A 27,461-nucleotide genomic window follows, 5' to 3' on the forward strand; every position below is an offset into this window, starting at 1 on the left:
TTAAACTCTGGAGTTTGTAAACATTGCTTCAGGGAGGATGGGGAGACCGTCTGCCCCAGCTGCTTTGTGGGGTTTTTGCCACTTTAGCAGTCTATTGACTTCCTTCTCTGAAATGAGGAGGGGAGTGGAGGGGATGGAGTAAGTGGCCAACTCTGAAAAGAGAGAGGAGGACTGGGAATGAGGCTGAGTGGAGGAGTCACGGGGGATGGTGACCGATTGACTCTCAAAGAGGCAGTAGAACTGATTCAGCACATTTGCAAGGCAAACGTCGTTGATGGAGTGGGGGGCTTTGGGTTTATAGTTTGTGATCTGTCTGGACCCCTTCCAGACAGATGTGGTGTGGTTTGCAGAAAACTGGTCTTTAAGTCTCTCTGAATATAGCAGTTTAGCTTCTTGCACCTCCTTGCCTAACCTGTACTTTAACGACCTGAACAAGTCTGTGTCCCCACTCCTGATTGCTCCCTCCTTTTCCAACCTTAGCTGTCAGAGTTTGGCTGTAAACCAGGGTTTGTCAATGTTATAACTATAACCTGCATGTTGATTTACAGCTGTCTTCACAGAAGCTAATGTAGAACGTCACATTTGCTGTAAACTTTTACAAGTTGCTGGTAGCAGTCCTAAAAACATTCCAGTCAGTGCAGTCCAAACACGCCGGAAGATTCTGTACAGCTTCACTGGTCCACTTCTTTGATAACTTGACCACAGGTTTACAGAGCTTTGACTTCGGCCTGTATGCCGGAATGAGGTGGACCCTCACGTGATCAGAGTTATCCAGACCAGCGCTGGGGATGGCGTGATAGCCACTGCTTACTATGGTGTAGCACTGGAGTACCAAACTCCATGCCAATACACAACAGGCAGGAATTTGGGATTGCTGCAAGGCAACATTGCTACCAATTAAGCAACCGTGCAGCATGCATTTCATTGTATTGACTGCTAAAATTGAGATTAAGATTACAAATTATTTTTAAACATTGTATGTTGCTGCTTTACAAGCTGCAGCACTGGGGCTGTTTTGGTTTACAACACCAAAAAAGTACTTCCAAGTGCTCAAAGTTAATAGATACAAATTTTTAGCGTCAGGGATTACTCTGACATGGATGACTGAGAATCTAGAGAAAGAGTCATTGCAGATTCATAGCATGCTGGACATAGTTTAAATCTGGGAGAAGCGCAGGCAGAGCAGAGCATGGGAAGAGCTCAGCCAGTTCAGCGGCACATGATAATGAAGATATACAGTATTAAGGCAGGTTAATGGAAGGGTGAATGGAGATGAATGATTCACATGGAAGGGACAAATGTTTAGTTAATACCTTCTTTTGTAAAGGGAGAGCTAGAGGTGTCAGTTGTTGGCTATGGAATGGATTGAAGTTTTGAAGGATTGAAAAAAAACTAATTAAAATTATTTTTAAACTTAATGTTACATTTTCTGCACTTATGATCAAAGCAGAACCCAACTCTGATTGAGATCTACTTCTCTTTTGGGACAAACAAGCTCAATATTGTAAGTTTATTTGTTAAGCACCTTTTACAGACAAAACCATCACAAAGCGCTGTACAGAAAACCAGTAAAATAACTACTAAAATTAAGTGCCAATAAAAAAGGATGAAATAACACAATAAAACACTTGAACAGAAAAGCCTGTATAAACAAGGACGTTTTCAACTGCTTTTTAACAGTTCACCTAGCAATTTCTTGTGGAGGTGGTGGTAAAAGTGTGATAATGAAAATGATATAATACATCTGTTTGCCCTTGTCAAAGAGGTGCTGTGGCTGCTGGGAATTGTGGAAAATTCATTAAGGTTTTTATTGAAGTGACAACTTTCAGGATGAACTTTCCTACTCATAATAAAAGACACTCTTTTATTCCCCAAATTAGCACTACATGTCCAGAAAATGCTCTCACACAACAGAAACCACAGAGATGCTGTTGGGTAATGGGCCTCTCTAACTGAACAAATTTGTGCAATGTTCGATTTCATGTCAACAAACCGACAGAAAGGCGTTTATTTCTGTTTGCCTTCAGTCAAGTGTTAGCAAGGGGAGCTCAGCCAAGCGAACTTTGTCCATCTGTTTGTTAGACTGCAGTTTCAACACAGGCTGAAGAGTGAGCACAGGTCCAAGGTCCTGACAATATCTAGGCAACTGATAAACATGTGACGTCAAAGGGTTTACATTCAACCCTGTGTCATGCTTAGAAATAATATATGAGATTAAGAATGGGTTTGGTGTTACTCATATGCTACAGAGATTTTGTTGATTTGGTGTAACACAGCTCTTCACATTCCTGACAATTCCGAATTCATAAGAAAACAAAGAGAAGGTTTTAATTTTAACTATAGCTAATTAAAAGTAAAGTTTACAAAGCTTAGTACTTTTTGTCCTTTGAGTTTTCTTATTTTTACATCTCCCCACCCTTGGCATCTGGACCTAAAAGAATGCCTCTGAATTTTCAAAGTGAACTTCTGTTTAAAGGTTACAAGAAGATAACATTTTATATGCAGTAGCTAACTTTTTGATCTCTTCATTCTGTATGAACCCAGATTGCTGAAACAGCTAGTCTAAAAGGGGCCAAGACCAAAACGCCATTATAAACTGCAGTTTCATTACAGTTTATAGGAAAAATACTTTGTGAACCTTTAGACCATCATCATGTTAGCATTTTATGGTTATTCAGGGAGAAGCTGATTGTTATTTACATCGTAAAGGGAGGTAGGACACGTTGTACCATCAATGAACTTCCTGTGTGAAACATACTGAGACCAGAACATGTAAAATATTTCCATAAAGAATAGCCTAATTGTCTGACAGAAAGGTAAAATGGAATAAAAAGCAAAACCATAACAGCTTAAGTTAATGCTTTTTTATTAATTTTTAAACTGCTTTACTTTTCTATTATACTGTTACTCTCACTATAAATGCTTTAAATTTTCCTATCATGATCCACTGGTGTTATGTTTTAGTTTTTATCTGTGTGTTCATTTTGGTCATTTAACTCTAAGGTGCTTTGCTCAATTTATTATTTTATGTTCAACCTCCTGGTTTACATTTTTGCATTATTATTCCTTCCTTTGTCTGAGCTGTTTCTCATACTCACCTGATTACTCACACCAGCTCTACATGCCTGCTCTCCTCACAGTCCCCTGTATATAGCTGCCTGGTTTTCCTCTCTCATTTGCTGGTTGCTGCTGTTGGCTGCCCACTTCAGTACTTGCTCCATATAGTCTGTGTCTCTGCCCTGCTCTCAGTGCTCTCCATGGTTACTGGAACTCGACTGGGATTTATTCATTAAAACCTCTAAACTCATCATGCGGCTTCTGAACTCCTGTCTGCGGTTTGGTCCAGCCACAACCTCCACATTCTTGATATTTTCCATTTTGTGAGTACATGTTTCCCACAAGATGTTTCCCACAGGAACGTTTGTGATGCACTGCTTCCGACTTCCATTTCGCATGCAAATAGTCATCATTTTCTCTCTAAATATAAATCCAATAAAAACACAATTTCTTACTAATTATTACTATACCTTTATTTAAGCACATACAGGGGTTGGACAATGAAACTGAAACACCTGTCATTTTAGTGTGGGAGGTTTCATGGCTAAATTGGACCAGCCTGGTAGCCAGTCTTTATTGATTGCACATTGCACCAGTAAGAGCAGAGTGTGAAGGTTCAATTAGCAGGGTAAGAGCACAGTTTTCCTCAAAATATTGAAATGCACACAACATTATGGGTGACATACCAGAGTTCAAAAGAGGACAAATTGTTGGTGCAGGTCTTGCTGGCGCATCTGTGACCAAGACAGCAAGTCTTTGTGATGTATCAAGAGCCACGGTATCCAGGGTAATGTCAGCATACCACCAAGAAGGACGAACCACATCCAACAGGATTAACTGTGGACGCAAGAGGAAGCTGTCTGAAAGGGATGTTCGGGTGCTAACCCGGATTGTATCTAAAAAACATAAAACCACGGCTGCCCAAATCATGGCAGAATTAAATGTGCACCTCAACTCTCCTGTTTCCACCAGAACTGTCCGTCAGGAGCTCCACAGGGTCAATATACACGGCCGGGCTGCTATAGCCAAACCTTTGGTCACTCATGCCAATGCCAAACGTTGGTTGCAATGGTGCAAGGAGCGCAAATCTTGGGCTGTGGACAATGTGAAACATGTATTGTTCTCTGATGAGTCCACCTTTACTGTTTTCCCCACATCCAGGAGAGTTATGGTGTGGAGAAGCCCCAAAGAAGCGTACCACCCAGACTGTTGCATGCCCAGAGTGAAGCATGGGGGTGGATCAGTGATGGTTTGGGCTGCCATATCATGGCATTCCCTTGGCCCAATACTTGTGCTAGATGGGCGCGTCACTGTCAAGGACTACCGAACCATTCTTGAGGACCATGTGCATCCAATGGTTCAAACATTGTATCCTGAAGGCGGTGCCGTGTATCAGGATGACAATGCACCAATACACACAGCAAGACTGGTGAAAGATTGGTTTGATGAACATGAAAGTGAAGTTGAACATCTCCCATGGCCTGTACAGTCACCAGATCTAAATATTATTGAGCCACTTTAGGGTGTTTTGGAGAAGCGAGTCAGGAAACGTTTTCCTCCACCAGTATCACGTAGTGACCTGGCCACTATCCTGCAAGAAGAATGGCTTAAAATCCCTCTGACCACTGTGCAGGACTTGTATATGTCATTCCCAAGATGAATTGATGCTGTATTGGCCGCAAAAGGAGGCCCTACACCATACTAATAAATTATTGTGGTCTAAAACCAGGTGTTTCAGTTTCATTGTCCAACCCCTGTAGAAGTCCGCTATAGTCTTGGCCCCTCTCAGACAAGGTGTTAGCTTCACCCTCTAGGGCCAACTAATCTGGCTTCATCCTAAATGAACATTCGTTTTTTTTCTGATTTTAAAAAGCATATGACAATGCACAACCCTGCGTTTGTGGGTGAAGCTAATATCAGCTAATTTGTTGCATACTCCTTATATTACTAGAATAATGGAGGAATGACAAACTAAGCAAAAATATATATATATTAGGGGAAGAGGGTGTGATTCCAGATGACAATGGGGAATTGAAACCTCAATCCATGGTTCAAACGCTGAGTCTGCAATCCAAGTCCCAACTTGCTCCCTTGACTGACACACACCCTGAATGAGTGTAGAACCCATACTGCAAGACTGTTCATCAAGTTTTTTAATCCCTGACCATATAGTTCATGACCTGCTAATATCAGAAATGACTAGATTCCTAAATAAGTATGTCAGTTGTCTGCTGAAGGACACAATTTTTTAGAAAGCCTAAAAGAGAAATCAATATCTGTTTAATTCATGTTCCATTTAAAATCTCTTGTTCAACTTTTCAATGCCTGAGACTGGCCAGTCCTTGCCTTTATTTAGTGCAGAAAGATACTTAATAACTTTTTCAGCCAATGTGTCCCAATGTGTTTTTTTTTTTTCTTATATATATTTTTTCAGCAGCACTAGTGGCCTTTATTTTTTCTGAAAGTAGGGACTTGAACCCAGGACAGACGCGTTGAGGACTAAAGCCTCCTTTTTTTGGGTCCTGAGCTTAAACAAAGACAAGCTGGGGTATCACGTGGCTTAGCTGTGTTAGTCCTGAATATAGGCCCATAGCAGCACAAAGAAACCAACAACAAAGATATGCTTGAGTAGGCCACTTGATCGCCCTTAACAACCATTGATATAAATTGCTGGACTGGACGCCACGTGACTACTGCATGACACACATGTGTCATTGCTATGCATTGAGTCAGGGCTGCAGTAGAGGCAGCATCAGCTGAACACAAAAATGGTTCTTTTAGGCCAATAAAGTTATATAAGCAGAATAACAAATTTGCTTTGTCAGTTTGACTTGAATGTAACTGAGCTACAATTGACAAGAAATATAATTTGCGAAAAATTCTAGAAAAGAATATGCAATGTACGCAGGTATGCCATGAAACTAACTACTGTGTTTAAAATACAAAAAACATTTTACCTGGATAAATGAAGATTAAATAAAATAACATAGAAAAAATAATTCAACATTCATATACAGTTATTTATCAGTGGAGTTTATGACAGAATCTGAATTCCTGGACATTTTAGCAATAAGCAAATATTTTTTCTGTTCATTAACCACATTTTGAAATGTGCAATATCCTTTATAAAAACTTAAGATTTGTTATATTAGGTTTTTCTTGGCCCTCTTTCGTTCCTCAAAGTGAAACTAAGCTAGTTGTTCTGGATAGGCTATGCTAGCATTTTCACTCTTCGCCACTAGTGTTTATGTCTTACTGGCTTCCTTTCAAACAAAAATTAATTTACAGCATATTGTCATCGTTTTCTTTAAGGCTTCACCCACATGCAGAGAGAACACTCAAAACAGAGAAGCGTGGATTCAATGATTTATTTTACACAACTTCAGAGAAATCAGTCAGAGACTGGAGTGGCCGGTAGTCAGGCTGAAAAGGAAACGGCAGAAGGTGAGTGGTGGCCAAGGTCAGAAATAACACTACAACGGACTTAGCTCACAGTTCAGGTAGAGATGGATCCACCAGGGGGGAGAGAGATGCAAGTTTGGGGCTGTACTGCTGCGCAGATAGGCAAAGGGGTCTGATGGTCCAGAGGGTCTCGTGGGATAGCGGGCAGGTTGCACACAATCAGACTGGAGGGTTCACAAGAGCGACTGCCAGGCAGAAAGTGATCCAGGAAAAATCCAGATTCTGTTGCAGGTGGTTCCAAGAAAATCTCCAGCGTGGAGCTCAGTTAACAGGCCTAAGAATCAAGGGAAACAGAACAGGCAATTAGTCAGAGAACTACTGTTCAAGATTACAAAGTAACGGCCAGGTGATCACTACCACAGTGGTCAAAACACTCAGGCGTAGAAGTGCCGGCGAGCCGCCCTCGTATAGTCCTCCAGCTGATGAGGCAAGGATGTGCACCTGTCAGAAACTCGGGACTCCAGCTCCTGCGCCCCTTAGTGGTGGAAGAAGGTTGACATCAGGCAGGTGAGAAAACAGACTCTGACACCACCTCCCCCTCAACGGCCGCCACCTGGAAGGTGGAGGAACCGGCCTGAGAAGCCCAGAAGTCCTGAACGAGGGTTGGGTCCATGACAAACGACCTGGGGACCCAGGAGCAATCCACCGGACCGTAACCCTCCCAGTCAACAAGGAACTGCCCTCCCCTACCTCGCCGCCGGGAGACCACGATCCGGCGAACAGAATAGGCGGGGTGGCCCTGGAAATCCCGGGCAGGTGGTTTGGCTGGAGGGCAGAGCATGCTGGTCTGGACTGGTTTAATCTGGGACACATGAAAAACGGGGTGAATCCGGAAACTGGCAGGCGAAGGCGGACGGAGGCAGGATTAATCAGAGACTCGATGGTGTACGGGCCGATGAACCTGGGAGAGAGTTTCGGAACAGAGACTTGAGGGGAACGTCCCGTGCAGGCAGTCACACCTGCTGGCCCGGGCAGTAGGCTGGTGCAGGGACACGCCGCCTGTCAGCATAACGTTTATTCTGGACTGCAGTCTGGTGAAGAACCCTCGACGTCGCGTCCCAGATGCGCTTGCTCCTCCGGATATGCTGTTGTGCTGACGTCACTGCGATCTCCCTCTCGTCAGATGGGAATAAGGGCGGTTGGTACCCCAAACAGACCTCAAACAGGTGAATCCAGTTGCTGCAGATACGTGAGAGTTGTGCAAATACTCTATCCACGGCAAGTAGGTGCTCCATTCGGTAGGATTGGAGGATGTAATGCAGCGGAGCGCAGCCTCCAGTTCTTGGTCGAGCCTTTCCACCTGCCCATTGGTCTGTAGGTGAAAACCAGATGTCAGTGAGACCTTTGGTCCCAGTGCCATACAGAACTCCTTCCAGAGCCGGGCGGAGAACTGGGGACCCCGGTCGGACAGCACGTCCCGGGGTATGCCGTGGAGCCGGAACACATGCTTCACCAGGAGCTTGGCGGTCTGAAACGCTGAAAGTAACCTCCTGAGAGGGACGAGATGGCAGGCTTTGGAAAATCTGTCTACAATGGTCAAAATAGCGGTCATACCGTGAGATGTTGGCAGGCCCGTGACGAAGTCCACAGCGATGTGGGACCAAGGTCGATGGGGAATGCCCAGCGGTTGCAGGAGACCCTCGGGTGGTCGGTTAGACATCTTGTTCCGGGCACAGACCGGGCACAGACTGGGCAGAAAGCACTGCCAGTGCTTTCTTATTTTCTATCCTCTCCCTCTCTGCTCATCCTTTCCCTTTTAGCTGTCTCTATGTGTGTCTCTGCACTGCTGAGCATGGAAAGGAGGGGGTGTCTGGGAACTTCAGTCAGATACGCAAGTGAGCCGCACGAATGGCATGGATTGTTTATTTAAAAAAGTCAAGCACGACCAGAACCTAGCCCCTCGGCAATAGCTGAGTGAGCCAGTCCAGCGGCCAGTCCACCGGGAAATGTCCTGGTCCTCCCCTGACCTAGGTGACAGGAGTCACATGAACCCTCTATTAATAGCCTATCAGTTTACAAATTTCAGCATCAAGGTCAGAAACCAACTATGATACAATAATCACAACTATGCAGCTTGAGCTGTTAAAAATCAATTGACAGCATGATAGTCTTTGTAACACAGTTGGTATACCTGTCATTACTACAATGTAGAGTTTATGCACCGCGTATAGATTTATGTTTAGGGAGAGTACATATTTTATGTATCATAATATCTGCAATTTTCTCTGCTTTTATTTGAGCCATATTTCAAAACATTGGATAAAAAATAAGGACGCTACATAGAAATGGCGCCTGCGTGCGCACTTCACTATCTATAGCATCTAATAGGTGATGTCCAATCCATTAATATATATCAATGCTAGCAACTTTTTAACCACATTTACACATCAATAGACATCTTTCTGCAAACTTCTCAAAATATTTTGCTTTTCAACCCCATTTCACTTTTCTATGCTTTATAGTTAAAAATCTCTAACTTTGACTGAGTAGATCAGATCATGAGGTGTTTCCTTGTGTCTACAGCAAGAAGGCCCTGGTTTGGAATCCGTGACTGTGATCTTTCTGTATGAAGTTGCATGTTCTCCCCTGCATGCATAAGTTCTTTCTGAGAATTTCAACTGTCACCTGTGTTTTGGTGGTGGTCCACTTGTCACTTGATCTTTCTCACATTTGGGTTTGCTTCCTGTTTTCACAAGCTTCTGCTGCTCAAGATCAGAACCAGATGACTTTCTCTTAGAGAACATGGTCTGAACCCGTTCTATTTGTAGCCGAGCCTGGGAAAAGATCTTTTAACTTAAAGATGCAGAGTTGGGGCAGGGGACACCATACGAAGGGATATTTTCAATATAGTTTTAGCAAAAACGGAAGAATGACTACAGTGGCTTTTCTATAAGTAATCACTGTAAGCTCACTAACTGAGATTGATGAATTAAAGACTGTGGGAAGCTGTCAAAATGCATGACTCATTTTGCACTAAAAAGCAACACAACCTGAGAGACACCTGGTGCAGCATTGTATGAGAACTGCTGTGATCGACTGGAGTGTTTGACAGTGGGCTGTGCAGAGAATACTGTTTATATTGTGTGAAACTGAACGCAAGTCTCATATTCTGATAGTGAAGATGTTTACCTACTATGGTTTGTGGTGAGATGCTCTAGGAGATGGCGGCTTGATTTATCACACCTCTTTTAACAGTAGCTGCAATGCAACTGATAAAATGGTGCTCTAGCCTGAAAAACAAGCTAAATTTCAACAAAATAAAACAGTATAAAGTAAAAACACTGTTCTAATCAACATCAGTGAAGCTCCCTGACATTCAAAAAGGGAATGTACCAACAGAGAGAGTTCAGAATTTAGTCTTAAGTGAAACTCACTAGTGGTATACTGAACAACAGTCTGTCTTGTTTTGTGCAGGAAGGGGTAACCATGTACTAACCAGAAGCACAGCATTTAGTTAAAAGTGCATGTAAATAAAGAACACACCTACTGCAAATAACAAAGAAATAAGAATCAAAGAGGAGCACCATAGAATCCAGTTAACACCAGTCAATAATCCAGGCAAATATAACACAAACACAGGTCTAGTTTAAGGCCCTGGGGCCATTTTCGGCCCTCTGATTTAGTGCAGCTCCCGACCACAATTCTAGAATTTGGGTTGCCAGCACAGGCGAGGGATGCAGATGGACAATATTCTTTGGCATTTAGACTATCGTTTTCTAAGACAAAGAAAATCTTCTTAAAACAATAAAAGCAAGGTAAAAGGTAAAAAAGAATTAAGAAACTGTAATCTTGTCTTATGTTTAAAACCAAAAGAATTCAGAGATCTCCTTTCTGCAAAAATCTGACTATTTGGTTGATTTCAACAAATCTTGCATGTTTAGTTTATTACAGAGGAAGTAGGAAAAAAAAGGCACAAGAAATGTATTTTTACAATTTAAAAGAAAAATCTAATTGGCCCCTAAATGCTTTCAACTTGACAATATTGGCCCGGTATTGGCACTGGTTTAAGGTGTTGCATGAAGCTTGCTATATGTATTTTCTAGAGGTATATAATCTGAACACTGCTTCAAAAAGGTTACTTTTACTATAGTTCCTCTATTTATCACAGGAGGAGAAAGGAAGTCAGCCTCTTTTGTGGTTGGATGTGGACACTATCAATCGACACTCAGCACTAAACATTGTGTTTTTGACCTTATATTTATACAAATGAACCTACACAGGTGATATTAGTTAGTCTAGTTACAATAAGAGCATAAAGCATCTAAAATAAAATACCCTCATATGAAAACAAATATGCAAAGTACAATGACTTACCTAAGAGCACGCAAAACTCGTGGCAGGGACAGACACAGGAAGGATAAGAGAGTTTACACGGAACGCCACAGCAAAGAGAGGAAATCTCACCTCTGACCCATGCGTGCAGAGTGGAGTCTCCACCATGCAGCTCAGCCTATTACTCATCAGCTTGGTCCCACCTCCATGGGATGAAACAACACAGAAAGAAGGAAGAGTGTGTTTGGATTGCGCCTGGACGCTTTATGCTGACCTTCCTTTTTGCATTTCAGCACACTGACAAAATCACAGTGAATAACCGACCATTAGCTTATCTAAAAGTAGCTTCTCTCAACATAAAATAATAGCGAATATAGTGTCATGACTGCAAAAAGAAAACATTTACTGGGCTCAATAGTTACGTAAAAACGAAGGACAGAATATTAATTCCTGGAGTAACCTTTACACGCAAAACATAACCACCCTATATCAGTTTGCCTTTTCATAACATAGGTTTTCATTTGATATATATAGTTTTGAGGTAAAATATCATCATGTAGAGTCAAAAAACAAATTACAAATCACCATACTGCCACATCCAAAGTTTTTCAATGCAGTAAAAGTAAAAAAGAAGGTGCTAGACACAGGTGTGCCTTAGACTGACACAAAGCTGGTCAGAACTGGAGCTGAAAATATGTCTGTATGACTGCTGCCAGAATTTTTGTTTTCTGGGTTACATTTTTTGCTACACAAGTTAATTTTTCACTTTGACAAATTACAAATAGACCAGGTTCACAATAAAGCATTTTTAATGTCTCTGGTAGGGACGGGTCTATTAGGTCCCCACGTTACCAGTTGTCAGACCACACTTACCCTGTCTTTCTACACCTCCATGGACAAATCACCATCACCAAATCTTTGCCTACCAACCTCATTTTTGAGGTACAGACTTCACATTCAATACTCTTTTTTTTTTTGGGCAATCTTTTAATTACGCATTGAGTTTGGTGTTTCAATGTCATCACCGTTCAGCTGTTATGTTCTCAGGCACCTAGTGTTTGTCTTCTTCTAGTCGCTTTTCTATATGTCTCATATTTAGGGCATAACTTGGGCTATCATGAGCTACAAGCCGAAAATGTACAGGGCCATGGGTTTTCCCATTGGATTGAGGACTTCTCACAAAACACATTGGTGCATTTAGTTATGAGTCAGTCTCCATCATTTGGTGCCTGCTGGAAAATGTAACATTTTCAAACAAGATGTTCAAAGAAAGCATGAACCAACAACTACCCACTAAGTGACAGTTTACCAAATCTCAGCTCCAAAGCAAATGCTGGTACTTTTTTCTGTCTCATATAAAAATGAAATCCACAAGATTGTTTCCCTGTTTGGACTGAAATTTCTCATTTAAGGGCTCAAATTATGCTGACATCTGTATGTTTCAGTCTCTTGCCTCCAGTTTTATCAGGAATGTTTTGTTGACTATAAGATGCATGTTCACTGACTGGACAAGAACATATGGAAAAATGTAGTCCTGTTTTACAACAGTCCAACTCAAGATTACTACACTGAACAATGGAAGTGTACCATACTCTTATAGAAAAAATAAGATCCCTCCAAGCATTTAATAAATCAACAGCAGAACGATGAGCAAAGTTTAACAATTAAAGTACAAGCATATCCCTTTGCACAGTGTGATTCGAGACTTAACAGCTGTGTAGGCATCAGAAAACTACAGGTCCTTCTCAAAATATTAGCATATTGTGATAAAGTTCATTATTTTCCATAATGTAATGATGAAAATTTAACATTCATATATTTTAGATTCATTGCACACTAACTGAAATATTTCAGGTCTTTTATTGTCTTAATACGGATGATTTTGGCATACAGTTCATGAAAACCCAAAATTCCTATCTCACAAAATTAGCATATTTCATCCGATCAATAAAAGAAAAGTGTTTTTAATACAAAAAACGTCAACCTTCAAATAATCATGTACAGTTATGCACTCAATACTTGGTCGGGAATCCTTTGGCAGAAATGACTGCTTCAATGCGGCGTGGCATGGAGGCAATCAGCCTGTGGCACTGCGGAGGTCTTATGGAGGCCCAGGATGCTTCGATAGCGGCCTTTAGCTCATCCAGAGTGTTGGGTCTTGAGTCTCTCAACGTTCTCTTCACAATATCCCACAGATTCTCTGTGGGGTTCAGGTCAGGAGAGTTGGCAGGCCAATTGAGCACAGTGATACCATGGTCAGTAAACCATTTACCAGTGGTTTTGGCACTGTGAGCAGGTGCCAGGTCGTGCTGAAAAATGAAATCTTCATCTCCATAAAGCTTTTCAGCAGAGGGAAGCATGAAGTGCTCCAAAATCTCCTGATAGCTAGCTGCATTGACCCTGCCCTTGATAAAACACAGTGGACCAACACCAGCAGCTGACACGGCACCCCAGACCATCACTGACTGTGGGTACTTGACACTGGACTTCTGGCATTTTGGCATTTCCTTCTCCCCAGTCTTCCTCCAGACTCTGGCACCTTGATTTCCGAATGACATGCAGAATTTGCTTTCATCCAAAAAAAGTACTTTGGATCACTGAGCAACAGTCCAGTGCTGCTTCTCTGTAGCCCAGGTCAGGTGCTTCTGCCGCTGTTTCTGGTTCAAAAGTGGCTTGACCTGGGGAATGCGGCACCTGTAGCCCATTTCCTGCACACGCCTGTGCACGGTGGCTCTGGATGTTTCTACTCCAGACTCAGTCCACTGCTTCCGCAGGTCCCCCAAGGTCTGGAATCGGCCCTTCTCCACAATCTTCCTCAGGGTCCGGTCACCTCTTCTCGTTGTGCAGCGTTTTCTGCCACACTTTTTCCTTCCCACAGACTTCCCACTGAGGTGCCTTGATACAGCACTCTGGGAACAGCCTATTCGTTCAGAAATGTCTTTCTGTGTCTTACCCTCTTGCTTGAGGGTGTCAATAGTGGCCTTCTGGACAGCAGTCAGGTCGGCAGTCTTACCCATGATTGGGGTTTTGAGTGATGAACCAGGCTGGGAGTTTTAAAGGCCTCAGGAATCTTTTGCAGGTGTTTAGAGTTAACTTGTTGATTCAGATGATTAGGTTCATAGCTCGTTTAGAGACCCTTTTAATGATATGCTAATTTTGTGAGATAGGAATTTTGGGTTTTCATGAGCTGTATGCCAAAATCATCCGTATTAAGACAATAAAAGACCTGAAATATTTCAGTTAGTGTGCAATGAATCTAAAATATATGAATGTTAAATTTTCATCATTACATTATGGAAAATAATGAACTTTATCACAATATGCTAATATTTTGAGAAGGACCTGTAGAAGCTTAATTAATTTCATTAATGCATACAGGTCCTTCTCAAAATATTAGCATATTGTGATAAAGTTCATTATTTTCCATAATGTAATGATGAAAATTTAACATTCATATATTTTAGATTCATTGCACACTAACTGAAATATTTCAGGTCTTTTATTGTCTTAATACGGATGATTTTGGCATACAGCTCATGAAAACCCAAAATTCCTATCTCACAAAATTAGCATATCATTAAAAGGGTCTCTAAACGAGCTATGAACCTAATCATCTGAATCAACAAGTTAACTCTAAACACCTGCAAAAGATTCCTGAGGCCTTTAAAACTCCCAGCCTGGTTCATCACTCAAAACCCCAATCATGGGTAAGACTGCCGACCTGACTGCTGTCCAGAAGGCCACTATTGACACCCTCAAGCAAGAGGGTAAGACACAGAAAGACATTTCTGAACGAATAGGCTGTTCCCAGAGTGCTGTATCAAGGCACCTCAGTGGGAAGTCTGTGGGAAGGAAAAAGTGTGGCAGAAAACGCTGCACAACGAGAAGAGGTGACCGGACCCTGAGGAAGATTGTGGAGAAGGGCCGATTCCAGACCTTGGGGGACCTGCGGAAGCAGTGGACTGAGTCTGGAGTAGAAACATCCAGAGCCACCGTGCACAGGCGTGTGCAGGAAATGGGCTACAGGTGCCGCATTCCCCAGGTCAAGCCACTTTTGAACCAGAAACAGCGGCAGAAGCACCTGACCTGGGCTACAGAGAAGCAGCACTGGACTGTTGCTCAGTGATCCAAAGTACTTTTTTTGGATGAAAGCAAATTCTGCATGTCATTCGGAAATCAAGGTGCCAGAGTCTGGAGGAAGACTGGGGAGAAGGAAATGCCAAAATGCCAGAAGTCCAGTGTCAAGTACCCACAGTCAGTGATGGTCTGGGGTGCCGTGTCAGCTGCTGGTGTTGGTCCACTGTGTTTTATCAAGGGCAGGGTCAATGCAGCTAGCTATCAGGAGATTTTGGAGCACTTCATGCTTCCCTCTGCTGAAAAGCTTTATGGAGATGAAGATTTCATTTTTCAGCACGACCTGGCACCTGCTCACAGTGCCAAAACCACTGGTAAATGGTTTACTGACCATGGTATCACTGTGCTCAATTGGCCTGCCAACTCTCCTGACCTGAACCCCACAGAGAATCTGTGGGATATTGTGAAGAGAACGTTGAGAGACTCAAGACCCAACACTCTGGATGAGCTAAAGGCCGCTATCGAAGCATCCTGGGCCTCCATAAGACCTCCGCAGTGCCACAGGCTGATTGCCTCCATGCCACGCCGCATTGAAGCAGTCATTTCTGCCAAAGGATTCCCGACCAAGTATTGAGTGCATAACTGTACATGATTATTTGAAGGTTGACGTTTTTTGTATTAAAAACACTTTTCTTTTATTGATCGGATGAAATATGCTAATTTTGTGAGATAGGAATTTTGGGTTTTCATGAGCTGTATGCCAAAATCATCCGTATTAAGACAATAAAAGACCTGAAATATTTCAGTTAGTGTGCAATGAATCTAAAATATATGAATGTTAAATTTTCATCATTACATTATGGAAAATAATGAACTTTATCACAATATGCTAATATTTTGAGAAGGACCTGTATTTGCTGGGGAGCAAATATATTAGTCATGTAATTCAGACATGTGTCGTTCTGGGAACCAGTGGCATGCACAGATATTTTGGGGGGCAGGTGCTCAAGTGGTAAAAAAGGGCACCTTGTGCGGCACATGGAGTTGTTGGTTGCCTTTGTAGTGTGAGATTTATTACAGGCACAGCATGAACATAATTTATATGTATTACTAAGCACCCACAAAACAAACTCTCCTGTGGGATGTAGGCAAATGACCACCCAGGAAAACAAACTCAAAACAAGAATGCCTTTTACAAAATTCTTTAAATTAATAAGGCAACAAAATGATCATAGATTGATTTAAAGTTAGATTACTGATTCACAACCTGAACTTCCTGAGTCAAATTTGAAACTTACGTTATCCTTCATTTTTTTTCTTTTTACACACTGAGCACAGCGTGTTTGTCTTGACTATATCATTCTGTACTTTTATCACAAAATGTCTTCTGCACCAAATAACTTTATGTTGTAGCAAAGCAGGTTACACTGCCAAATTTACCAGGTAGGTCACACTAAATGAGTTATCTTCAGAAATGTGAGTAACCAGTGACCATTCTACAGTGTAAATCAACTATACCCAGAAAATGAGTTATAAAATCTTTATAGTCAAAATGAAACCAACAGCAGAGAATATGATCCTAAGAAGAATCATCTATACTTCTGCATGTAGCCAGTGTGATATATGACAGAAATTATTCTTAGAGAATAAAAATGAATGAGATTAAAAGTCCTGAGAACTGATAAGAGGTCTGCTATTTAGAAATTAAAATACTCTGATCACATCATCATTTTTACACACACAGAAGTAGAAAATACAACTTAGCCGAGATGCCCCACATTTAATAATGTTAACCATCTCATTTGGCCGTATTTGCAATTAAAAAAAGACATGGAGTCAAACAGAAGTCATCAGGGATCATTATAGTACATGTAATACGTACATCTATGAGAAAGATTTGAATTTATTTATTTCTTCTAATTTAAGAGTTAAATCGTAGACATTCTCCTGGTGACGGCCATAGAAGACATAGCTGGTAAAGGTATGCCATTTATTGGCCTGTTCTCTTTAGATAAAATGGTGGAAAGTGAAGTTTTAATTTTTTAATCCGAAGTTTAGGAGGCAAGTGTATTCATTTTGTTTGTTACCTGGATGGTTAGCCGGCCTGTCTGCAGGGCAGGGCTCTATTTGACGGCAGAGGGGAGGAGAGAAGAGGTAAACTGCACCAGCGCATGACAACCTCTCCACTCTCCGCTGAGAGACACACGAGGCGGGACACGGACGTGTGCTGGCGAGGGAGGAGGTAGTTGTCGATCAAAATTTCAAAACGTGGGGGACTGGTATTAAAGACCTTTAAATTCAGAAATTTTACCTTGGGCCCCACACTATACACTGTAAAAAAAAAAATGATTTCAGGAGGGCACTGTTTTTGTCCATAGGATAAAAGGGCAGGTGCTCTACCACCACCTCATGTCTAGTGAGAAGCTTAAGAACAGCCTTTCTACTGATGACACTTCAGCTGAATGGACTGGTCTGAGAAACCTGACTGCCTATAGGAGCCCCCCCACCCATCCTGAACAGAGTTGTCTCCTGGCCAACCGTCTAAATGGCTTCTACTGCAGACATGACAAGAAGCCATTCACACCTCAAATCATCCCCTCTACATCCGATTCAGGAACAAGTTCTTCCCACAAAGCTACCAACCCCCTACCTTCAGATCCTCCGCCTGTGCTAAAGATCTCCGAGGAAGATGTAAACAGGCTATTTCAGCGCATGAAAACAAAGAAAGCTGGAGGACCTGATAACCTCTCCCCATCATGCCTGAAAGCCTGTGCAAATCAACTCGCTCCGATCTTCACAAGGATCTTCAACAAATCACTGGAGAAATGTGAGGTCCCCTCCTGCTTCAAACGATCCACCATCATCCCGGTGCCCAAGAAACCCACCGTCCTAGGATTAAATGACTATAGGCCTATAGCCCTGACGTCTGTGGTCATTAAATCCTTTGAGCGGCTGGTGTTAAAGCACCTGAAAGACATCACAGGCCCCCTGCTGGACCCCCTGCAATTTGCTTACCGGGCAAACAGGTCGGCAGATGATGCTGTTAACTTAGGTCTACACTTCATCCTGCAACACCTCGACCACCCAGGGACGTACGCCAGGATCCTGTTTGTAGACTTCAGCTCGGCCTTCAACATCATCATACCAGACATCCTCCTCCAGAAGCTCAAACAGCTCAACGTCCCAGCCTCCACCTGTCAGTGGATCAACAGCTTCCTGACGGACCGACAGCAGCAGGTGAGACTGGGGAGCATCTTCTCCCGAACCAGATCAATAAGTACTGGTGCCCCCCAGGGGTGTGTTCTATCCCCACTCCTCTTCTCCCTGTACACAAATGACTGCACCTCATTGGAGTTCAGATTGCCTAAATGTGTCTAGTTTATTGACATGACTTGTTAATTCTTAGTAAGCTGAACTTTTTCAAGTCTTTTTAATTGTATTTGTATTTTTAAGTCCAATAGTTCATATTACTTAAACATTTGTCATTTCTTTACATTAATTGTGATTTCTGTTGGGAATTGGGAGTGTTCATTCCTGTGCTTGTTCACCAGACGTCCTCCTGGAGCCACTACTAACTCTTCTACAGGTGTTTCTGATTTCGGCTGATTGGGCGTACCTGGGAGGACTATTTAGGAGCCTGCCACCAGTCCTTCGTCGCCTGAGTGTTGTTGCCCTAGTGGTAATCACCAAGCCAGAGAAACTTTGTCAGTCTGACTTATGCCTATGCTAACCATGTTTGTTATTCCCTGCTTCCTGTTAGAAACCTGTGAGGTTTCTATTACCTTCGCAACTGGACTCGGACACTCTGCACCCTCTACTGCTGTTTGTGAATTCGAATTATTCATCTCAAGACTGTGGCTCGATTCCTAACCTTCCTAACTCCTGCCTCTGTGAGTACTCTGGCCATCTCAGGACTGAATATTGGACAACCTTTCTGGATAGCCTGACTCCCAAGCCCGGTGGTATGATTCCCCGGAATTACTCTGCTCAGTGATCTAAGTAAGCGTACTCCTGGGACTTTATGGATGTTTGTTCCTCCCTGATCTGAACTAATTATTGCTTCTTTCTTCAGTGGATCCGAAGAACCTACCAACCATTGTTCTGGTGGAACTCCCCTTGTGTTTATAAATAAACCTTTGAAACTTGTCTGGTCTCCTGAGTGAGTTTTGCATGTGGGTCAAACTAATTCTTAAAACAATGACGGAACACTCAGGCCAACAAGACCCAGCAGACTCAATCAGGATTCAAATAGCTGATCAGTATCAATTAATCCAGTCGCATGACTCCAAGCTCAGGTCTTTACATGACCAGCTTTCCATTACCAATCAAAGTTTGGAACAAATGGCTGGACAAATGCAGAGTCTCGTACATAGTCTGCAATCCGGTGCTGTTACTACCTCCGCTCCGCCTAGTGGCGCTATGGCATCTCCGGCTTCTCACTCAGTAGCCTTACGTGACTTCACTACACCTAATCCGGAAAAAGTCTCTGGTGAGGTGGATTGTAGAGGTTTTCTTCTCCAGTGTTATCTAGTGTTTAATCGCTCTTCCCACTCCTTTCCTTTTGATGATACTAGGATTTATTACATTTTGGCTTTGCTAACTGGTAAAGCACTAAGTTGGGCAGAAGCACAATTTCAGAATGCTTCCTGCTTTGGTTGCACTTATAAGGAGTTTCTTGAAGAGTTCCGACTAACCTTTTCTACTGTTTCTGATCGTCCTAGCTTATCCTGCCGCCTCTTGACTCTCAAACAGGGGCTAAGATCTGTTTCTGAGTTCTCTTTTGAGTTCATACTCTGGCAGCTGCATCCGACTGGAACCCGAACGCCTTAAAATGTGATTTTTTTTCAAGCACTAAACGAGACGTTAAAGGATGAGTTGACCACCTTAGATGAACCGGAGGAGCTCAATGATTTCATTGCTTTGGCTACCCGTATTGATAATCGTCTTAGAGAGAAGAAGCGGTCTTGCCCTGTTATTTCTGCTACTGGGAAAAGGGAGAATCACACTATTCACAGACCTGCTCTCCCCCAGTCTCTCTCTAATCCTTCTATGGAGGTTGAACCCATGCAGATGGGACGAGCCCATCTAACCCCTGAAGAGAGACAGAAAAGATGTTCAGCTAATCTCTGCCTATATTGTGGCTCACATGGACATTTTCTGGCCACTTGTCCTGTCCGGCCAAAAGGCCGGGTCTGTCAGTAAAAACGGGGAGTGTGACGGACCAGATCCCCTCGCCTGCAAATCCCCGTTTAATTCTTCCTGCCAAGCTTTTACTACAGAACACGTCACATGAACTTACTGCTCTCATTGACTCCAGCTGTGAACGAGACCTCCTTGACAATAAGCTAGTGGAACAGTTGGGAATAGAGACTGAAGAACTTTCTAAAGGACGGGTCTCTACGTCCATGTATTGACTACAGGGGGTTGAATGCCATACCTATTAAGAATAAATACCCTCTCCCACTCTTATCTGCTGCATTTGAACCTGTTCAAGGTGCCTCTGTTTTCTCCAAACTAGACCTACGCAATGCATACCATTTAGTGCGCATCAGATAAGGTGACGAGTGGAAGACAGCTTTTAAAACTCCATTAGGTCACTTTGAATACTTAGTAATGCCTTTTGGTCTATGCAATGCTCCTGTTGTGTTCCAGGCCCTAGTAAACGATGTCCTGTGAGATTTTCTAAACGTTTTTGTTTCCGTTTTCCTAGATGATATCCTCATTTTCTCCAAGGATCTGACTGAACACCTGAAACATGTTCGACTTGTGCTGCAACGGCTGCTTGAGAACAAATTATTTGTTAAGGCCGAAAAATGTGAGTTCCACAAGTCCACGGTGTCCTTTTTGGGTTTCATCCTGCGCAGTGGTCAGTTGTGTTCTGATCCAGCTAAAATAAAATTGGTGCTTGAATGGCCCATACCGGAGTCCAGGAAGCAGCTTCAACGATTTTTGGGCTTTGCAAATTTTTACCGACGTTTTATTAGGGACTTCAGCCGAACGGCAGCCCCCTTACAAATCTCACCTCCACCAAAGTGGCTTTTTCCTGGACACCTGAAGCTGACTCTGCCTTTAGAACATTAAAGGAGAGATTTGCCAAAGCGCCTATTCTGCTACAGCCAGACTCTTCCAAACAGTTTGTCCTGGAGGTTGATGCTTCTGAATCTGGGGTAGGTGCCGTGCTTTCACAACGTTCTAGAGAGGATAACAAACTCCACCCTTGTGCTTATTTCTCCCGCAGAGTGTCCCCCACTGAAAGAAACTATGATGTGGGAGATTGTGAGCTTTTAGCCATCAAGCTCACCCTGGAGAAGTGGCGTCACTGGCTGGAGGGCACGGAACACCCGGTACTGGTCTGGACTGATCACAAGAACCTCTCCTACCTTCAGTCAGCTAAGCATCTGAACCCACGCCAGTCCCGTTGGTCCCTATTCTTCTCCCGGTTTAACCTCACCATATCATACCGCCCTGGAACAAAGAATATCAAGCCTGATGCCTTGTCCCGACAGTATTCGCCCAACATCTCTAATGAGGATCCTGTCTCTATTCTCCCACCTAGCTGTAAGATCAGCTCCGTTTCCTGGGAGATCGAAAGATTGGTCACACAGGCATAACTGTCTGACCCTGGTCCTGACAGCTGCCCTCCAAACAGAACTTTTGTTCCTCTGTCCATTCGTCCCCGCCTGATTCAATGGTTTCACAACTCCAAGTTTTCTGCACATCCTGGTTCATCCCGCACTGTCGCCCTAATCTCACATCGTTTCTGGTGGCCCACATTACACAAAGACGTAAAGAGCAATGTGGGGGCTTGTCCTACCTGTGCCCGAAGTAAGCCGTCTCACCACCCACCTGCTGGTCTCCTGCAACCATTGCCTATTCCCATGAGACCATGGGCACACATAGCTTTGGACTTTGTTACTGGGTTACCCCCCTCTTGTGGTATGACTACTATTCTGACCATAGTAGATAGATTCTCCAAGTCGTGCCACCTAATCGCCTTAAAGAAACTCCCATCAGCACTCCAGATTGCTCGGTTACTTGTCCGTCATGTGTTCCGTCTTCATGGCATCCCACAAGAGATCCTTTCTGACCGAGGCCCTCATTTCACCTCACAGGTTTGGAAGCAGTTTTGTTTCGCCTTAAATGGAAAGGTTGCTCTCTCCTCAGGTTACCATCCTGATACCATCAAACTAATGGTCAAACCGAGAGAATGAACCAAGAACTGGAATCCATGCTCAGATGTCTAACTACTACCAGTCCTACTAGCTGGAGTGAGTATCTTCCATGGGTTGAATATGCACACAACACACGTCTCTTCTGCTGCAGGATTGTCCCCATTCAAGGTTTCCCTAGGTTACCAGCCCCTACTGTTTCCTGATAATGAGAAGATCTCAGTTCCTTCAGTCCAACGCCACATATGTCGCTGTTGGAGAGTGTGGGCTAATGCTGTGGCCACCCTTCACCGCACTGTGGAGCGGAACCGCCGTTTTGCTGACCGACACAGTTTTCCGGCACCAGAATATACCCCTGGACAAAAGGTATGGCTATCTGCTCGTGATGTTCCTCTTAAATCCCTGTCCAAGAAACTGGCACCATGTTACATCGGACCCTATGTTATTGATTCCATTATCAATCCATCTGCTGTTCGTCTCCGCCTTCCAGCCTCTTTACGCATTCACCCTACCTTCCATGTCTCTCAAATAAAGCCCGTCCAGACCATTGACCTGAGGTGTGGCTTATTACCTTTGGAACTGGACTTGGACACTATGCACCCTCTACTGCTGTTTGTGAATTCAGATTATTCATCTCAAGACTGTGGCTTGATTCCTAACCTTCCTAACTCTTGCCTCTTTTAGTACTCTGGCCATCTCAGGACTGACTATTGGACAACCTTTCTGGATAGCCTGACTCCCAAGCCCAGTGGTATGATTCCCCAGAATTACTATGCTCAGTGATCTAAGTAAGCGTACTCCTGGGACTTTATGGATGTTTGTTCCTCCCTGATCTGAACTAACTATTGCTTCTTTCTTCAGCGGACCCGAAGAACCTACCAACCATTGTTCCGGTGGAACTCCCCTTGTGTTTATAAATAAACCTTTGAAACTTGTCTGGTCTCCTGAGTGAGTTTTGCATGTGGGTCACACTATTTCCTAAAACAATGACAATTTCTGAGTAAACTGCACTTTTTAATGGCCTAGCTTATTCTAATCATATGTTTGAGCTATGTTTCCACTGCCCACCAAACTGAGCAAATTGTAATTAAGAAAAATGCTGTAAATAAAGAATGCTTTCAAAAATGGAATGTCAGGATCTGTGCTTTGTGTGTCTGTTGGTGCTGTTACTGTGCTCAGCCCCTAGATGGGGTGGAAACTGGAGGAGAGGTGACAGGTGTTCGCTATTCCACTGATTATTCTGCAGAGGACTATTTAAGGAGGAGGCTGCCAGCAACTCACTGCCAGAGTGTTGCCCTTAGTGGTACTACTCAGCCACGTTACCGTTGCCTTTGACCTTGCCTTGTACACCAAGTAACTTTGTCTTTGTATCCTGCAGGTTTCCTGAACCTGATTTTGCCTTGGATTGAATCCTACCAGGATAAACCGTCTTCTGGAAGGAAGCAATCCAGTTCCATGAACAAAGACTCAAGTCTCTCATGACTTCGTTGGATCACGCCGGCTGGCAGCCTCCTGATTCCTGCGTACCTCGGACCTCCATCTGCGAACCCTGTCCACCCTCCTCCCTCCATTGCACCTCGTGGATTACAAACTCTCCTGGCTTACCATATCCACCAACTTCAGTCTCACCGGCAAGCAACCACTTGGTTTCTCCACTCCCCCTCTGGCAGATCCCTCCACCATTCTTTGTAAGACAGATTTATTTTCATGAGTTCAGCCACAGAGTTATCCCTGCTTACCTTCTTGTTTATTTCTACAGTTTGCATCCTGGTTCCAGTTCCCTGCATTATTCACCCAGTTGTAAAACACTTTACCGAACAATACCGTCTCCTGAATTGCTTTCTGCATGTGGGTCAAATCCTTTAAACTCAATATGACATGGAAGCATTAATAATTTTTTTTCATCAATCAACAAAATGCAGTGAATGAACAAAAGATAAAACTAAATCAAATCAACATTTTGTGTGACCACCCTTCAAAACAGCATGCGTTCTTCTTAGTACACTTGCACACAGTTTTTGAAGGAACTCGGCTGGTAGGTTGTTCCAAACATCTTGGAGAACTAACCACAGATCTTCTGTGGATGTAGGCTTTCTCACATCCTTCTGTCTCTTCATGTAATGCAGACACACTCCATGATGTTGTGCTTCTTTATGCTGAAGACCGTGCTTAATGACTTTGGCTGTATGTTTGGGTTCGCTCACTTAGAATTTTGTAAACTGATAAATATACAGAATAATTTTTATTTCTGAAAGCATTCTTTGTTTAAAGCACTTTTTCACACCTGCCTAAAACTTGTCCATATGTCAAGGATGTTATAGTGTGAACAAACATTTTAATGTGTGATTTTAATTGCACTTCTCATTTAATGGAAACATAGCAATTGCGAAAATTCTGTTTGTTCGACATTAGCAGAATATCGACAAAGATTTGCATACATTTGTGATGGAAACGCTGCTGTGATGGTACACAGGTGGCAATGGTAGTAGAGTTTTGCCTTGAAATTGGTAGGTTGTTGGTTCAAACTTTGGCCAAGACACCTCACAAAACACATATTTTAAATTGTTTAAACTAAGTATGTTCAGTTACTGTAACTTGGCTATTAGTACATTCAACTTAAATGTTTTGATTCTATTCCATTAGGGGCTCAAGTACATTGAACGCAGTCCACTTCACACATTCAATAATGCTTCAGTACTTAAAAAGTTTAAGGCACCTTGATTTTTTTTAAGTAGGTTCTACTTATCTGGGTTTACAGTGCATTTAACAACCTTATATATGCCTATAAATGAACTCAACTGATTGTCTAAATATATTGTTTTTATTCTCTTCGCTCGATGACTGGAATAGACAAATTCTTAAAGTGTAAGGCGAGCATTCATTTAGAAAAGATATGTTTCAGCAGTGGACTGGTCACAAAAAGAGTCCAAACCTTAACCTCCTTTGAAAAGTTTTAGTGTGACTTGATGATGAATATTTTTCAAAGCAGTCCAGTTGTTTCATTATCAAGGTCTCAGTAAAAACTGAAAACAACTCTTGGTGGAATGTAGAAATAAATGTTTAGCTTGTTTAAACTCCCAGAAAACATGTTGACCTCTTCACTGTGTACTGCGCCTCTCGTTCTATGACAGCTGGGACATACTCCAGACCACCAAGACTCTCATAAAGACCGAGGGGAAAATACATGCCACTTTGGGTGGACTTTATACACTGCCTGGCAAAAGTATAAATAACCTTTAACTGTTTTGCATTTTGTCACTTTGCAACCATATTTGTCATGCATTCAATTGGGATTTTATGTAGTTCAACACAAGGTAGTGCATAATTACACATCATAAGGAAAATGAAACCTGGTTTTGAAGAAGTTTTACAAATAAAAACCTAAACAGTGTGGTGAGTATTTGTCAATAGAGAACCACATTTTGCTGAAACTACACCTCTGAAGTAAGTCTCTGCCAGCTTTGCATATCCATAACACATTTTGTCAATTCTTTTTTGTAAATAGTTCAGTGATGAAGAATGTCTTTGAACATCAATTTTCAAATCTTGCCTCAAAGTCTTGTTGGATTTAGGTCTTGAATTGGGTTATTCTGACACAGAAATATGCTTTAATCTAAACCATTCCAATGTACTGTAGCTGTGGGTGTTTGTTTAAGATCATTGTCCTGAAAGAAGACAAACCTTCACAACATCCTCCAGCCTCTAACAATGTTTTCTCCAGGATTGCCCTGTATTTAACTCCATCCACTTTTCTATTACCCCTGACCAGCTTCCCTGTCTCTGTTAAGGAAAAATATGCTCACATCATGAAGCCACCGCTACCATGCTTCACTGAATGGATAGTGTGTTCACCCTAATGTACAGTCTCGCATGCAAGCCAAAAGGTTCCATTTCAGTGTTATTTCCCAAATGTTTGCCACTTACATGGAATTTCTTTTGGCTTCATTTCAACAATAACTTTCTTCTCAAAACTCTTCCATAAGGGCCGGATTTGTGTCAAGTATAAGTTTTTCTTATAAACCACACAAGCTGCACCAAATGCTGCACCACAAGGAGAAGCAAACCAAGAAACATATATCACTTAAACAATAAAAACAAGAAGTTAAAAATGGCAAAATACCAATACGAAGTAATCCTATAAGACCGAACAAACACATTATCTTGCCAAACTCCCCAAATATTAATTGAATTAAACAGAGGTCTGTGAGATGTTCAAAGCTTAATATATATTTTTATAACCTAACCCTGCTTTAAAGTTCCCCATAACTTTCTCCCTGACCTGTCTGCTGTGTTTCATAGTCTTTGTTATAGTGTTTGTTTCTTAATGTTCTCTAACAAATCTCTGAGGTCCACACAGAACAGCTGGATTTTTATTGAGATTATATTGCACACAATTGAAGTCTCCTTACTACCATGAGTGACTTGTTTCATGTTAGCAATACATTTGGGTGCAAATCCCTGTTATTTGACTCTAGCGTCTTAAGTTTGAGACCTAGCTCAGTAAATATTTTAAAATATGTTTTCTTTTCTTTTTAATTTTGCATTAGATCTCAGTTAATCAGGCGCACTAAACGTCGAAAATATTTTGAGTTGAATTGGCTTTGGCTTGAAAACATATACGTAAAATATGTTGCAGCAAGCTTGGTGCTTTGTGCCCAAAGGGAAAATCTAACCTCAGATTCATCTTAGCTCTAACAGCAGTCAGCACTGAACAAATCCAAACCTATTAGTACGTCCCACATGGCAATCCTGATGTAAGAGGTTATGACAAGTCAAAGTTCTCCACTAATGCTTAATGCTTTTTTCTAAGTCTATGTTGTTTAAAACTAAGAACTCACCAGCCTGGTGTTTTGTTATCACTCTATAAAGGTACTCGCTTCCTCGGGTTCCATAAAAAGCCACTGAAAATATGTTTTGAGTTGGAAAAAAATAGGTTGAGACGTGCTCTTCCCGGTTCTTACTTCCTCTTCAGCGGAGACTGAGGCACATGTTGCAATTTCCTTTTCAGGAATGTTTTGAAAGCCAACAGATGTACTAACATGTTGAGCAACAGCTGGGAGGAGAGCAGCCTGGGATCATGCTTTTTATGATTTACACCATACTCAGCTCTTACACAGCAGATATCAGACTTTTTTTCCACGCACCACAGTTGAACTCATGTTACAGTGGTGAAATGAACAATCTGATCCGTTTCCCACCCTGCTTTGTCAGACAAACTGCTTCCAGTAGCTCTGAACCCAGATTGCCTCGAGTCTGTCCTCTGTGTCACATGCTTCTGGTTTGTGGTATAGCATGTAGAGACCTCTTGTGGTTGAAAAAAGAAATCACACAAAATTGGAATAGCTGTGAGAGAAAGCAGGCACCCTCTGTTTGATCAGCTGTTTTGTAAATACTTACAGGGGTTGGACAATGAAACTGAAACACCTG

At 42.4% G+C, this 27,461-nt stretch overlaps 1 protein-coding gene across 7 annotated transcripts in view; it reads right to left on the minus strand.

The window, feature by feature from the left end:
- The window catches only part of LOC124871071 (interleukin-1 receptor type 1-like), a 52,712-nt gene extending 25,686 nt beyond the window's left edge, over positions 1-27,026 (minus strand). The window contains exons 1-2 of one of the 7 annotated variants that reach the window (XM_047370054.1): positions 26,873-27,026; positions 10,924-10,994 (exon numbers count right to left, since the gene is read on the minus strand). Coding sequence is in view for 2 of the 7 variants with exons in the window: in XM_047370050.1 (XP_047226006.1) it covers positions 8,074-8,179 (106 nt within the window). In the remaining 5 variants the exon portion in view is untranslated. Of the gene's footprint in view, positions 1-6,550; positions 6,794-8,073; positions 8,488-10,833; positions 10,995-26,872 lie in introns of those variants that run through there. The other 6 variants (XM_047370052.1, XM_047370057.1, XM_047370055.1 and 3 more) reach the window with 6 other exon arrangements.
- Positions 27,027-27,461: the final 435 nt, after the last annotated feature.

This window comes from Girardinichthys multiradiatus, chromosome 7 (assembly GCF_021462225.1).
Source record: "Girardinichthys multiradiatus isolate DD_20200921_A chromosome 7, DD_fGirMul_XY1, whole genome shotgun sequence".
NCBI classification, from domain to species: domain Eukaryota; kingdom Metazoa; phylum Chordata; class Actinopteri; order Cyprinodontiformes; family Goodeidae; genus Girardinichthys; species Girardinichthys multiradiatus.